Source organism: Anomaloglossus baeobatrachus, chromosome 7 (genome assembly GCF_048569485.1).
Source record: "Anomaloglossus baeobatrachus isolate aAnoBae1 chromosome 7, aAnoBae1.hap1, whole genome shotgun sequence".
NCBI lineage: Eukaryota > Metazoa > Chordata > Amphibia > Anura > Aromobatidae > Anomaloglossus > Anomaloglossus baeobatrachus.
Window position 1 is genome coordinate 115,717,828 of NC_134359.1, and position 15,975 is coordinate 115,733,802.

At 50.2% G+C, this 15,975-nt stretch overlaps 1 protein-coding gene across 1 annotated transcript in view; it reads right to left on the reverse strand.

Annotated features, from left to right (window-relative positions):
* The window catches only part of ALS2 (alsin Rho guanine nucleotide exchange factor ALS2), a 195,351-nt gene that overhangs the window by 52,050 nt on the left and 127,326 nt on the right, over positions 1-15,975 (reverse strand). Inside the window, exons 17-19 of the mRNA XM_075317602.1 lie at positions 15,425-15,491; positions 14,975-15,174; positions 14,491-14,556 (exon numbers count right to left, since the gene is read on the reverse strand). Coding sequence (XP_075173717.1) covers positions 14,491-14,556; positions 14,975-15,174; positions 15,425-15,491 — 333 coding nt within the window. The remainder of the gene's footprint in view (positions 1-14,490; positions 14,557-14,974; positions 15,175-15,424; positions 15,492-15,975) is intronic.

The window sequence follows — 15,975 nt, forward strand, 5'->3', positions numbered from 1 at the left end:
AACTGCCTGCGTGGAATAAGTCTGCAGCCCACTAGGAATGGGCTTAAGTTGCAAGCGGTAGACTTCCTGGATCGCAGAGCGAATCCAGCGAGCCAGCGTTGCCTATGAAGCTGCCTGTCCTTTCTTAGGCCTTTCAGGAATGACGAACAAGGAGTCTATGTTCCTAAAGGGGCTGTCCTGGGTACGTAATATCTGAGAGCCCTCACAAGATCTAGCGAATGTAGAAACCTTTCCACCCTATGGACTGGGTGTGGACAAAAAGGAAGTCAGAACAATGTCCTCGTTCATATGAAACGGGGAAATAACCATCGGAAGAAAATCCGGAAGGGGGCGTAGAACCACCTTGTCCTGATGAAAGATCAGAAAGGGTTCGCGGCAAGAGAGTGATGCCAGTTCCGAAACTTGTCTGATGGACGTAATCGTAACTAAGAATGTTACCTTCCAGGAGAGAAGAGCAAGAGAAGATTCCTCAAGAGGTTCAAAAGGGGACCTGTGGATACCGTCCAAAACGAGATTGAGGTCCCATGGGTCCAGCGACCGTTTATACAGGGAAACTAGATGAGAAACACCCTTGAGGAAAGTCTTGACTTGCGGATTGCAAGCTAGGCGGTATTGATAGAATATTGAGAGAGATGAAACCTGCCCCTTCAGGGAGCTGAGGGCCAACCCCTTTTGCAACCTGACTGCAAAAAAAAAAAAATCAAAAAAAAAAAAATCAAGAATTCTGGGGATAGCCAGAGGCATAGGTTGGACATTAGATTTCCTGCACTGGGAAAGGAAAGTTTTCCACGTACGGTGGTAAATATGGGATGAAGGCCGGCTTTCGGGCACTGTACAAGCTGGAGATGACCGCAGGAGAGAATCTCCCTCTTTTTAAAGTCCAGGTCTCAATGGCCAGGCCGTCAGCTTCAGGGCTCTGGAGTTCTGATGGGAAATGGGCCCTTGGGTCAGCAAGTCTGGGATGCTTACGAGGCGCCATGAGCAATTGTACTAATTCAGCATACCAGGCGCACCTGGGCTAGTCCGGTGCTATTAGTATCACCGGGACTCCTCCTGCCTTGATCTTCCTGATTACTCGCGGCAGCGGCGAAAAAAACATGTAAGTTGGACGGAAACGACTTCAGGAGACTAGAGCATCCGCGCCAATGGACTGTGGGTCACGTGACCTGGCTAAGAACGCGGGTACCTTTGCATTCAACCTTGAGGCCATTAGATTATTATTATTTATTATTATTTATTTGTAGAGCACCATTAATTCCACGTCTGGTGTACTCCAGTGAGTGCAGATGTGTGGGAACACTTCTGGGTGGAGAAACCACTCTCCGGCGGCAAGGCCTTGGCGACTTAGAAGGTCCGCCACCCAGTTTTCTACTCCCGGTATGTGTAAACCCGAATCAAACGACCTGCTAGCAGAAAAGGGGAATGACCTGAGTGCGAGAAGATCGCGCTGATTTTCAGGATGATTTCTGGGAAGGGAAGACTCCTGGGGTGTCCAACGTCCCGAAGCAGTGTGGAGCCAGTACGCTGCTCCCCAGACTAAGAGGCTGGCGTCCGTGGTCAGGAGTAGCCAGTCCACTTGGGGGAGAAAAACTCCTTCGATATGGAAGAGGACTGAAGCCACCAGTAAAGCGTTTACCTGACTGAAGGTGTCAGGTGAAAAGTTCGTCCAAGGAAAAGGGGCTCTTGTCCCAGGCAGCTAGAAGCGCAAGCTGCAGTGGGCGGTGGTGTGGCTAAGCGAGCAGCACTGCCTCTATAGCCGCCGCTATCGTACCTAACACTCTCATACTGAATCGTATGAAGTGACAGGAGTACGTAGAGGGCAGTGTACCTCTTGTTGTAGAGTGGTCGCCTTGACTTGAGGGAGAAATATCAAGCCCCGAAGAGTGTCCAGGGACATGCCCAGGGAGGTGACGGATTTTGACGCGACCGGGGAAGAAGAAACTTTGGTGAGCTGGAGCGATGGGTATGTGCAGGTACGCGTCCCTGATAGCTAGGGAAGCAAGGAATTCTCCTTCGACCATAAAGGTAATAATGGACCCTAGGAAGTCCGTTCTGAATCTCCTTACGTGCAGATGTTTGCTCAGGTGTTAGAGGTCCAGGATGGGACGAACTGACCAGTCTTTCTTTGGCGACCACGATCGGTATAGCCTTGAACCTCTCACCGTCCGGAACAGGTACCATCACCCCCGCCGTTTGGAGGGAGTGGTTTGCTGAGGAGAAGGCCTCGTGGTGTTTTGGAGCGTTTGGGGGGGTTTGAGAGAAAAGACTGACCAGGGGATCGGGTCCAGAATTCAATGTGGTAACCGGAAGACACAAGGTATCACACCCATTCGTGGTCTGAGGCGGCGGCCCAGATGGAGAAGGACGAGACTTCTCGGTCTTTGTCTAGACTGCCAGGACGAGGTGGACTCAGGGAGGGCTGAGAAGGTCGGGCCCTGCGTGTAAAAAAACATCCTGGGCTAGAGTTGGGGGAGAGAGGTACTCTTTTCCTCCAGTGGCGTCAGACAAAAAAAAAAAAAAGCCTGTCCAGATGATCGGCAAACCATCGGTCTGGAAAGGAGTACTGTGAGAGGCTTCTTAGAGACAGAGTCCACTCTCCATTATTGGAACCAGAGGGCCTTACAGATGGCTATGGTATTTGAGGAGGCAATAACTGCGCAGGTAGCAGCGCCGAGGGAGGCCTGCATGAGGTACTCCGCCGCCGCCGCAGCAATGTAAACAGTTACATCTGTGAGGGTCTGAGGAAAACTGGTAGTCCTGGTGCCTGTGCAACCCACACAGAAGGGGAGAGGGACCCGCGGCCTCGAGGCAGAGCGATCAAGCTGCTCCACTTGTCTGTCTGTCGGGTCCTTGAAGGAGGATCCATCAAGTAAAAGACAGGAGGGTCCTTCAGGCAGGCAGAAGCCGGGTGAGGGTCCACCGAGGCCGGATGGCCCAGCCCTTAGAGACAGCTAAGCCAAAGGGGTACCGGGACTCCATGAGCTTACGGATATCAAAGCGGCGTAAAAAGCTCTTTTTTTTTTTGAAGTTTCTTCACCCTTTTAAAGGAGACCGCCGGGTCAGTAGTAGTGGATGGGAGATCTTCCACATGCAGAGTTTTGGTAGATTACTGCAATAAGGGAGTCCATCACAGCTTGATCGCTCGGGGAGGCTGAAACCAAGGAATCATCCCGGTACAAACATCATTCCCCTTCCTCAGAGACCGCGGAACATGTGGGAGAACCCCATCTGTGAACCCCAGAGGGAGACCCATGGGGGTCATGCCCTTTTTCTGATCTGCAACCGGTGAAGCAGAGGGCTGATTCTTATCAGAAGGACCCTCTATAGAGGTGTCATCAGGCTGCGTTCGTCCTACACCCCTCGGGGCCCCTGGACAGATGTTGCATAGCCAGCACCAGGTTCTGGGAACTGTGCCCATTCTGGGGGACTAGACAATATAGATAATAGTGATGAAAACCGGTCTTTGAGCGCTAGTGATGGATCAGAATCTGGATGTTCTTTTGAAGATTAGGCTTTATTGTTAAAAGGATAAAGCTCTTGTTATCACTTCACAACACGTTTCAGCAAGATCCCCTTGCTTACCCCGCGCAACATTCTGGGGGACTGGGAGCCGTAGGCTCTGGGCTGACAGCGGTTCCTGCGGTGGTGGCGGGGGGGGCTACAAAGGCACCGGACTCACAGAAGGAAGAGGTGCTATCATCCCCTCGTAGCTCAGCGTGGCAGGATACATTAATAGTCTTATAGTTGTTGCTGTAGTTGTGCAGGGCATAAAACATGTGACTGCAGCCCCTGGCTGATGAGCCTCAAACTCTGATTGCAATGAGGGAGCAATGCTCTGCAGAGTTAATATGTAAGTGAGGCTATAACTCATCCAGAACCCTGATGACCCTTTCCCCCTCCTGCGTCACAGTTCCTGTGGGAAGGAGGAAGCCAGCTCTGAGAGATGCCCACAGGCTCTGATCACAACAAGAGGGAGCAATGCTCTGCAGATCCTGTGTGAGGAGGCTTACGCGCGCTTTCGTGAGGGAGCGTGGCTTATCGAGTGTCGTAGGGGGCAGGGCTTAGCTCTGACAAGAAGGCATGAGAAAATATAATAAACAAAAAAATGGTGGGAAGGGACTCCCCCTTCCCCCCTCCAGCCCTGTACAACAATGGTGGACAGAAAAACCTCTATAAGTGTACCGCAGCTGCGGGTGCACTTAGTCCAGGGAGTTGTCCCCTCCCTCCGCCACAGGTGGAATGCTCTGCAGGTGTCTGCAATCACAGCCCATGTGCATCCAGTCAGTGTGACCTTTGCTCCAGTTTCCTGTCAGGGAGTCAAATCACAGCCCATGTGCATCTAGTCAGTGTGACCTTTGCTCCAGTTTCCTGTCAGGGAGCCAGTGTGCAGATTCTGACGCCTTTTGTGCCCGGTCACAGAACGTGCATCAACTCAGAGCCTGCCAGAGGGACTGAGGAATGCTCTGGGGCTCTGGAAAAATCGGAATTCTCTCACCTCAGCTCCTGTGGAGATGGCAGTCTGGTCACGCTGGTGCGGAGCGAATATCAACTCAGAGCCTGCAAGAGGACTGAGGACGTTTTTCATCTGCTCTGGAAAAATCGGAATGATTTCACCTCAACTCCTGTGGAGATGGTAGTCTGGTCACGCTGGTGCGGAGCGAATATCAACTCAGAGCCTGCAAGAGGGGGGCTGAGGAAGTTTTCATCTGCTCTGGGCTCTGGAAAATCAGTGCCATGAGACCTGTCGTCCAGTGAGTAACAGCCCAGGATCCAGCGTCGCAGGAGGTGGTACGGGGAGGCAACACTCCGCGTTCCCGCCTGTTGATGGTTTTGGGAAATCGGTCCCCGAAGGAACCGTCGCCCTCTAAAAACAAAAAAATCTTGCTGCAGTAGTCTGCAGAGATGTGCCTCCTATAGACACTAAGCTAAAACTGAGGTTGCCTGGCCCGGCAAGGGGGTGTATACTGCAGAGGAGGAGCTATGCTTTTGCATCTATTAGTGTCCTCCTATGGATAGGCAGCATAACACCCCATGGTCCTGAGTCCCCCAATGAGGCGTCAGAGAAAAAAATGCTGTAGCATACAATCAATACGTCATATCTATCCAAGTAGTATCAATAAACACATGGCCTCAGTCTTCATTTGGGGACACAGGATACCTTGGGTGTATGCTGCTGCCACTAGGTGCCTGACACTATGCAAAAAAAAGGTTAGCTCCCACCCAGCAGAATATACCCACCAACTGGCACAGAGATCATCAGCTAGGGAGAAGCAACAAGGTAAGAACAAAGAATTAACACAGTTTAAGAAGTACCACTCATTACAACTTAGCAAGGGCAAGTGTTGTGTCCTCCATTGAAGGCTCCAAGAAACATTTTACGGCGAGTACCCAAAATCTTTTTTTCTTTCGCTTCATTGGGGGGACACAGGAAATCATGGGACAGCCTAAAGCAGTCCCAAGGGTGGGCACAAGATAGTACCCTCAAGTCTGAACTCAGACCACTGCGGCTTGCAGGACTCTTAACAAGGTTCGTATCTGACGAGGCGTAGATGTGAACCCTGTAGAATTTTGAAAGGTATGAATGGAAGACCAGGTAGCAGATTTGCACAGCTGCGAGAAAGAGGCCCAGTGGTTGACAGCTCAAGAGACCCCACTGTGAGAGTGGGATGAGCCATAACCCCAAGTGTCCTTTGTCCAGTGGGCTTCCAGGATGGCAGATAGGATTCAATGGGCAATGGTGGATCTGGCAGCTGGAAGACCTCTGCAACCATCTGGAATGACAGAGTGGGTCTGTCTGTCTAAAGGGTGACTTCCTGGAGATGTAGAGGCGTAGAGCTCTCCCGAAATCAAGCTTATGCAGCGACAACTCCGGAGGGTGAGAGGGAGACGGACAGAAAGGGAGCACAATGTCCTCATTAAGGTGGCATGAAGAACCCACATTAAGAAGAATTTATGAAACTGGTCGCAAAACCATCTTGTCCTGGTGAGACACCAGGAAGGGGAAGAGGCAGGAGAAGGCCGTGAGTTCAGACACATCTGTTTGAGGTGATGGCAACCAAGAAGGCAACCTTCCAGGAGGGGAAAAATAGCGAGACTTCGTGAAGTGGTTTTAATGGGGACCTCTGCAGGACGCCCAGGTCTAGGTTAATGTACAAGGGGCCGGTAAGAAGGAGCAGAATGAGTGACCCCTGAAGGAAGGCTCTGACCTGGGGAAGAATGCAAGGTTTCTCTGGAAGAGGATGAAGAACACTTAAACTTGACTCTTAGGATAAAAAAATGGAAATAGACAGAACATGCAATAGGGTTTTTCCCAAATATGAGAAGAAAGTAATGATAAAATAAGGGTCACCTTATAAAGGTTGTGAGAAGTCACAACCACTGTAGAAGCATGTAAACGGCTGCAACAGCACAGCAAGGCAGAAATCAGATTAGTGGAAAAGAAGGGGTTAAAGCCACACTAGAATAATAAAGGTCAGTCAGCAATAATACTGGACAGTAATTTTATTAAATCAATGTGTTTCAGAGATTATTCATCTTCATCAGGACAAAAAAAAAAAAAATCACATTGCGTCAATGTGATTTTCTGTCCTGATGAAAGAGAATGAATCTCTGAAACACATTGACTTAATAAAATCACTGTTCAGGATTATTGCTAACTGACATTTATTAATGCAATGCAACTTAAGCCCTTTTCCACGCCTCTAGACTTGACCCTTGAGAGAGCTAAGCGACAGGTCCAAATCAAGACCTTACTGCAGGAAGGACAGCATGGAAGGTAAGAAGACGACCATCAGAGCGGTCTGGCTGAATTTGCACCAGCAGAAGGAGGCCTTTAATGTGAGATAGTATATGCAAGAGGAAGAAGGTTTCCTCGACGAGCATGGTATGGGTAACCTGATGAGAGACCAGCGGATCTTAATACCACGGCTTCAACAGTTATGAAGTCAAAATAAGTGATTCAATTCTGCTGGAAGAGGGGACACTGCGAGAGAAGATCTTGAAAGTTTGGTCATTTCCACTGGACGTTCTCAAGGAGGTTGACTAGCTCTGCCTACCAAGGTCTTCTGGACTTGTCTGGAGGCACAAGTATGATGGGTACACCTTCAGCCTTGATCGTCTTGACTACCCTGGGCATCAGAGGGAAAGAAGGGAGTATGTATGGAAGGGAGAACTGGGACCAGCAAATCGCCAGAGAATTTAAGTCTATTGCGAGGGGATTGCGAGATCTGAACATGAACTGGGGAACCTTATGGTTCAGTCTGGACGCTATCAGGTTGACATCGGGGTTGCCCCATCTGAGGCAAATCTGGTCAAAGACCGATGGGTTTAGGGACCATTCGCTGGCGGTGAGGCACTCCCGACTGAGAAGTCAGCGGCCCAGTTTTCCCCTCTGGGAATGTGCACTGTTGAGATTGTCAGTACACTTCATTTGGCCTATGACAAAATGCGAGACACTAATGACATCACTGCTCAGCTTAGAGTTCATTCTTGGTGATTGATGTATTCCTCGGCTATGGCGTTGTCAAATTGGATGCGGATCGGACAGGCGAAAAAAGCTCTCCTTTACTGGTAAAACCTAAGAGATTGCTCCAGGATTGACACTAAGCTAAAATTGATCATCTCCAGGCCAGTTGGTGGGTATATACTGCAATCTAACTTTTTTTTTTTTGCATAGTGTCAGCCTCCTTGTGGCAGGAGCATACACCCATGGTTTTTGGTGTCCCCCAATGAAGGAATAGAGAAAAAATAAGACCTCACAGAACTACACTGACCAAAAATTTGAAACATTACAAGTCTTGGAAAACTGCACCAACTGCACAATTTTTCTTTGCAAAGTTCAGATTTTTTTCAATTATTAATATTATTATTAATTTAATAAGAGAAGTTTGGTATCGCCATAATCATAATGATCAGAATCATATTGGGAGGTAATTTTTACCACAAACTATACAGCATAAAAACAATTCTCAAAGAAAAAAAAAAAAATGTCAAACTTGTGTGGTTTTTGTTTAAAATTTGTCCCCGTTTTACAGTACACTGTGTGGTCAAATGAGTGGTGTCATTCAAAAGTACATCTCATCTCGCAAAAAACAAGCCCCCATTGGCGTCATCCGTGTCAAGGGCTGGCCTGGTCCCTGCTGTACAAAGCAGGAGTTGGTTGTCAGTTCCGATGAACACTGATGCCCTCCCTGCTCTATATTCCTTTGAATGCACAGTGACAATGCGTTCCCTCACCTGGTCTAATTAAATGTGACAAGCCGGAAAGAAGGATTTTTGTGTACTCACCGTAAAATCTCTTTCTCTGAGTCTTCATTGGGGGACACAGGACCATGGGTGTATGCTGCTGTGACTAGGAGGCTGACACTAAGTGAACATAAAAAGAGTTCGCTCCTCCATGGCAGTGTACACCCCGAGCCGGAGGCGGTACTATGCCAGTTTTGTGCAAAAGCAGTGGTAGGAGAGACCTGAACAACCATAACTAAACAATGTAATACACGAGAAAAATGTGTGGTGAAAAACACACCGTGCCTTATGGCACGTATATATATAATAGCCGGATGGAAAAGGTGACCCGCAAACAACATCGGGAAATATCCGGTAAATGAAGACCTCACAATCCAAACAGGGTGGGTGCTGTGTCCCCCAATGAAGACTCAGAGAAAGAGATTTTACGGTGAGTACACAAAAATCCTTCTTTCTCTATCGCTTTCATTGGGGGACACAGGACCATGGGACGTCCAAAAGCAGTCCCTGGGTGGGTACATAAGCCGTCCTACAGATCCAAAACGAAGCACAAATTCCGTAGGAACGCTCTGTACACATGTTTACTACCTTTTTAAAGGTGTGCGACGGCCGTCTGCAACACCTTTCTGCCAAGGCAGGCATCTGCTGATGCCTGGGTGTGGACCTTGTAAAACCTGGTGAAGGTATGAAGACTGGACCACATTGCGGCTTTGCAGACTTGCTCGGCTGAAGCCTGGTGTCTGATTGCCCAAGACGCCCCAAGTGCACTGGTGGAATGGGCTCTTACTCCTCTCGGAGGGGACTTGTCCCTGATTCGGTAGGACTCCGAAATGGCTGACCTGATCCATCTGGCAATGGTAGCCTTGGATGCCGGCATGCCCTTCTTGGGACCAGAAGGCAGGACGAACAGGTTGTCTGATTTGCGGAAAGGCGCAGTTCTTGAGACGTAAATCCTGAGCGCTCGTACTAAGTCCAGAGTGTGTAGTGACCTTTCCAAGGAGCGAGTGGGTGCCGGACAAAAAGATGGAAGCACGATATCCTCATTCAGGTGAAAAGGAGACACTACCTTCGGCAGGAACTCCGGAGACGGACGCAGGACAACCTTGTCCTGGTGAAAAACAAGAAAAGGTGAAATGTCCCAATTGTGCAGCAGAGATAGCTGAAGGGGACGAAGATGAAAGCGGGCGAACGGGACCGCCTCTATTGCCGCCACCATCCGACCTAGGGCCCTCATACCGAATCGTATGGACACCGCTCTGGAGCGGTGGAGGGTCTGGACATCTCTCTGGAGGGAGGCAATTTTTTCCTGTGGAAGGGACACACGTCCTTGGATGGTATCGAAAGAGTTGGAAAGAGCTGCCAGTTCAGACGTTCTCCTGATTGAAGTGACCGCCACCAAAAAAAATCACTTTCCAGGATAAGTGTGAGACTGAAGATTCTTTGAGTGGTTCAAATGGAGCCAGTTGGAGGGATCCTAACACCAGATTGAGATCCCATGGTTCTAGCGGAGCCCGATAGGGCGGATTCAGATGGGCGACTCCTTGGATGAACGTCTTGACCTGCGGACGTGATGCTAGATTTCGTTGGAAAAGAACAGACAAAGCCGAAACCTGCCCCTTGATGGTCGCCAGCGAGAGACCTGCTGGCAACACTGCCCTGCAGGAACGCTAGAAGCGTCGGTAGTGACAGAACTAGCGGGGAGAGATTTCCGTTGACCTCGCACCACTGAAAAAAGGCCTTCCAGGTGCGGTAGTAGATTTTCGAAGATGAAGGCTTTCGAGCCCTAATCATAGTCTGAATTACTCCTGGAGCCAATCCTGACTGGGCTAACAGCCAGGATTCAAGAGCCATGCCGTCAAATTGAGAACCCCTGAATTCTGATGGAAGAGCGGACCTTGAGACAGCAGGTCCGGCCGATCCGGAAGCTGCCATGGGGTGTCTGCGATGAGCTGTGCGAGTTCTGCGAACCATGCTCGCCTGGGCCATTCTGGGGCGATGAGAATCACCGGAATGCCCTCTGCCTTGATTTTCTTGAGGACTCTTGGGATCAGTGGCAGCGGCGGAAAGATGAACGGCAGTCTGAAGTGATTCCACGGAAGAATGAGGGCGTTGACTCCTAGCGCCTGCTTGTCATGGGAGCGAGATATGAACTGTGGGACCTGATTGTTGAACCGCGAGGCCATCAGGTCCACATCCGGAGTCCCCCATCTGTGGCAGATCTGTCCAAAAACGTCTCTGTTGAGAGACCATTCGCCCGACGCCAGACCCTGTCTGCTGAGATAGTCGGCCGCCCAATTTTCCACGCCGGGAATATGTACCGCGGAGATCCTGGAGTTGTGCGACTCTGTCCACTATATGATCTTCTTCACCTCTCTCATTGCCATGACGCTCCTCGTGCCGCCCTGGTGATTGATGTATGCCACCGCCGTGGCGTTGTCCGACTATATTCTGATTGGAGATGGTATCGAACTCCATGCCGAGGAATGTGATCCGACGGGCCGGGGTCAGAGAGGACTTTTTCCGATTGATGATCCAACCGAGCCGGGACAGAGTATCGATGGTAGCCTGGACACTTAGACGGCAGTCGTTGAAAGAGGACCCCTTGATCAGCAAGTCGTCCAGGTATGGAATCACCAGAACTCCTCTGGAGTGCAGGATCGACATGGCAGCAGCCATGACTTTCGTGAATACTCGGGACGCAGACGCAAGGCCGAAAGGTAGGGCAGTAAACTGATAATGATCGTCTGCCACGGCAAAGCGCAGGAATTTCTGGTGTTGATGTGCAATCGGGATGTGCAGATATGCATCCTGTATGTCCAGAGAGGCGAGGAATTCGCCGACCTCCATGGAGGCAATGACCGATCGGAGGGACTCCATGCGAAATTTTCTGGGTCTGACGTACCTGTTGAGGACCTTGAGGTCGAGAACGGGACGCACAGTGCCGTCCTTTTTGGGGACAACGAAGAGGTTTGAGTAGACTCCCCTGAACCGTTCCGAGTCTGGGACCGGCACCACGACCCCTGAGCGGCGAAGAGTTTCGATGGCGTGAAGAAAAGGGCGAGCTCGCACGTCTGACTCGGGGGGATGGGAAAGGAAAAAAACGACTTGGGGGCATTGACGAGAACTCTATCTTGTATCCCGAGACTAGAATTTCTCTGACCCAAGCGTCTGTGATCAAGGGCAGCCAGACGTGTTGGAAAAGAGACAGGCGCCCCCCCACCTGGTCCGCGCTGACGCGCGAAGACCACGAGTCATTTGGAGGAGTATCGCTGAGATCTAGAGGCTGATTTGGCTGGCTGGCGTGATCTAGGACGCCAGGACGGATTTGTCTTGAAGGACGGGTTCTTCCTGTTTCTCTGTGGGGATCTGTTCCTCCTAGGCTGTGTAGTGGAACTGAAGCTGCGAAAAGGACGAAAACCTGAGGTCGGCTGGCGGCGCGGGATACGTCTTGGCCTCAGCTGGGGAAGGGAAGTGCTCTTTCCTCCCGTAGCCTCGGCGATGATCTGATCGAGCCTGTCCCCGAACAGTCGGCCTCCTGCAAATGGGAGGGCGGTAAGAGATTTCTTTGAAGCTGTGTCTGCATTCCAGGCTCTGAGCCAGACCGCCCGGCGGATTGCCACCGTGTTGCTGGCCGCCTGTGCTGCGCAGTTGGCAGACGCCAAAGATGCGTTAATGATATACTCACCCGCTAAAACAATCTGCGCCGCCATGTTGACGAGCTCGGGATCGCCATCCTGTGAGCGAAGGCCTCTGCGGAGGGTGTCGGCCCATGTCACCATGGCCTTCGCTACTCAGACGGCGGCGAAAGCCGGCGACAGGGCAGCGCTTGCTGCCTCGAAAGCCGAACGGGCGAATCTCTCAATGTTTCGGTCCGTGGCGTCACGGAGCGATGTCCCCTGTGGCAGAGATAGAACCGTATGCGAGGACAGGCGGGAGACCGGGGGGGGGGGGGTCGACCACCGGTGAGCCTGCCCATTCCTTCCTAAGTTCCTCGGGGAAGGGATAGTGTAAGTCAATCGACTTACCGTTGTTGAACGTCTTGTCCGGTTGCTGTCTGTGCTTGCGTAGGATCTCAGCGAATTCCGGATGATCGCAGAAAGACCTGTGGACACGCTTAACACGTTTGAAAGATACCTGTGAGCTCTGGGCGGTGGCAGCGTCCGGCTGGAGCTTCAGCGTTTTATTCACTGCGTCGACCAGGCTGTCCACCATACACCTGACATCAGCTGCCTGGTCCGAGTCCAGCAGTGAGGCTGCCTCCGACTCTTCTCCGGAGAGATCGGATGGTCCCGGAGACGAGTGGCGCTCGGGCCTTGGAGGGGAGAGACACCTCTGGGAGGAATTGGAAGACGAGACCGTGCGGGTTCGCTTCCGCGCTCCAGCATCCAGGTCAGGGTCAGCACACCTGTCGTCCTGCGGGGGCTGGACCTGTGTGGCATGGCTGAGTGTAGGGAGCGACTGCAAAGCTTGCGCGATGGTCAGGGACGCCCTAGACAGAGAATCCACCGACTGGGAGAGAGAAGTCAGCCACTCCGGGGGAGGGAGCGCATTGGGGCCCGATGCGTCCTGTACTGCTGCCGTAGCGGCGTGGACGGGGGGGGCTGGCGGCGTCTGGGGCAATCTGCGTGGGCTGCGGATCGGGAGTGCAAGCTGCGCAGAGGGAGGTAGCCTGGCCTTGGGAGAATTTTTCGTTGCAGGACGAGCACGCAAAATGCATTATGAAGGGGGCCTGTTTGGATCGGGACGACTTAGAGTTAGGCATGGCTGCTCAGGGCTCCTACTAGGGACACTAGGGAGGAGACAGGAGAAAATTGGAAGAAAAAAAAAAAAAAAAAATACAAAGTGTCGCTGGTCCTAAGAGGAGCAGCACTCACCCTGTCCTGTGTCCTTCCCGGGTCAGCAGGGGCCTCAGAGTAGCTGGAGGTAGCCGCAGAGAAAAGATGCTGATGCTCACCGGCCTGCCTGTGCTGAGGTGAGCCGTTGGTAAGAGGAAAACGCGCGCTTTTGTCTCTTTTTTTTTTTACTGCTGGAGGGGGCGTGTGGCCGATGGAGGTGGCTGTCTCTGGGCAGAAAATACAAAGGGCGGGCCAGAGGGGCGGAGCGCTCCGGCCCGAGTTAGGCCCGAAGCCGGGGACTAAATTAATGAGCGGCGGCCGCCGGGAGCGCAGTGCTGGGCGCGGAGCAGCTCTCACCTGCGTCCACGCGCGTCGCTCGGATCCATATGTCCCCTTCATGATGCTGTGGCCCCTGGTAAGTGTTGAGGCATCCGAGGAGCCGTGATGGAGATTGCGCAGCGCTCCTGCGCTGCAGTGCCAGAACCTCAGCCTGGGCCCAGGGTATCAGGTGAACGCTGGGAGAGGCCTGGTGACAGAGGACCCCTTGATGCGAGCGCTCCTGCGCTGTGACAGTCTGACATCCTCAGGGAATCCTCTTCACCTCCACCAGAAACACCCCCTGGGACGGTACCATGGGGGTCGACGGGGAGTGTGTGCCCTTAAATCCAATAATAATCTCGGTCCCCAATCAACCCCTGGGGTGGTACCATGGGGCCGGAGGGGGATAGGGCCTGGCGTCTCGAGCCCTCAGGCAACCCTGGGGCGAGAGTTCTCTCTGAAGCAGGGTCTTTAACCCTGCAGAAGAGACAAAAAACGTAGAACGATGAGAATGCTGAGCGGCGCCGTATAGCCCGAAAAAAACGGAAAAAAAAACCCCGCAATAGCCTAGGCTGAGGTTGGCCCACAGAGATATGGGCCCACTTCAGCCTCCTACGACACTAAGCAAAAAACTGGCATAGTACCGCCTCCGGCTCGGGGTGTACACTGCCAGGGAGGAGCTAACTCTTTATGTTCACTTAGTGTCAGCCTCCTAGTCACAGCAGCATACACCCATGGTCCTGTGTCCCCCAATGAAAGCGATAGAGAAATAACGAACACAGCCAATGCAAATTGAAAAAAAGATGTCACTGATGACACCTGGTTTCAGAATGGGGAAAGCAGCTCCAGTGGTATCCTCTAATTTGAGGACCTTGGCATAAATGTCATCTGAACGGATATAAAAGTATAAAATTAGCAGTGGGGAAAGAAAATTTCAAAGTACAGTATATTAGAAAAGTGATTAGATTAATAAATTAGGTAGACATTTTGGTTGAAATTCAAATTTAGTTTCTGTCCGACCCTTTAAATGTGCAAATTTCCCAAAACAACTAATGTGAGCAAATGTCAGTACTATATTCAATGCTCTACTTACCCATCCTCCAAACCATTGCGAAAATCTCCAGTGTATATTCTGCCATCTGGCCAGCTCAGGACACCTCTAGAGAAAGCAAAGGTGATCAGTAACCTAGGGCTATAATACAGCATGTGTTTGGCTTTTTATTCCATGGTGCAAACTGGAACAACTTTACAATACAAGTCAGTGAAGGTCACATTTTACAAACATAAATGCAAGGAAATCCGTACCACACAACTGGCCCAGATTTAATCATCTGCTTTTATACAATAGTGTCCAACAGTCCCAAGAGTGGGAAGCCACCAACCAGACAGAATTTACTTGTCCCATACTGCCAGCTTTAACATTTTATTATTAATGCACATCTTCACCCAAGGGTGTTCTTCATCTAGTTTCTCTACAGACCAGTTCCATGGGTTGAGCCCATTATTGATCTTTGTGTGAACTGCACATAATGGAGTGAACACCCTACAAATGCCCATGGTAAGATCCAGAGATTTACCTGCCATGTGGCTTTCCACTTATCCAGCGGCCCTCATATGTGGCGTCTTTCAGTCGTGCATCCTTGTAATAGGTGTATTTGGCAGTGCGGGATAGAGGTGGGTCTTGTCTGATAATGCTTCCGCTAGTGGTAGGTGAAGGCTCATATACTCCTCGTAGGGCCTGGTCTACGGCCTGACTTATTGCTCGAAGCCACTTCGTCTGCGTTGACAATTCAAAAAAAAAAGTTTATTTTCAAGAATGGAATTTTTTAATAAATTATTCAATGATTTGCAGAAATGTATATTTTTTCACTTAAAATTTTATATCTTTTTTTTTTTTTGCAGCTAAAAAGACCAAAGTATCCTCCAGCACTTTATTTTATTTTTTATCATCAAGATCTCATACAGTTTTCATTTGCTAGTGTTAAAAATAATTTAAGGCGTGTAACAAATACACCACAGTTTCATACCTTTTCTTGTGGTGACAAAGCAACCAAGGTTAGTTGTTCTTCTGGGGTTGTGATCTTTAACCCATTTCTAGAATAAATATGAAAGTGTATAGTTAGATACCTAAATCAAAGAAGTGTATAAATCTATAACGAATGATTAGAGCCGAAACAAAAAAAAAAAACAAAAAAACACACACACACACACACACACACACACACACACACACACACACACACACACACAGCAAAAGCCTTACAGATCTAGATCAGTTCAATAAATGCTAAACAAAATCCATGTCATCCATTTAAAACTTTAATTTGGGCATCAATACAAGTGTGTAAACGCTATTGTATGTATAAAAAAAAAAAAAAAGAAAGAGAATTTTGTTATTTTGTTTACTTACCGTAAATGCTTTTTCTTATAGTTCCGTATTGGGAGACCCAGACTTTGGGTGTATAGCTTCTGCCTCCGGAGGACACACAAGGTACTACACTCAAAAGTGTAGCTCCTCCCTCTGAGCTTATACACCCCCTGGAGAACCAGATCTAGCCAGTTTAGTGCAAAAGCTGAT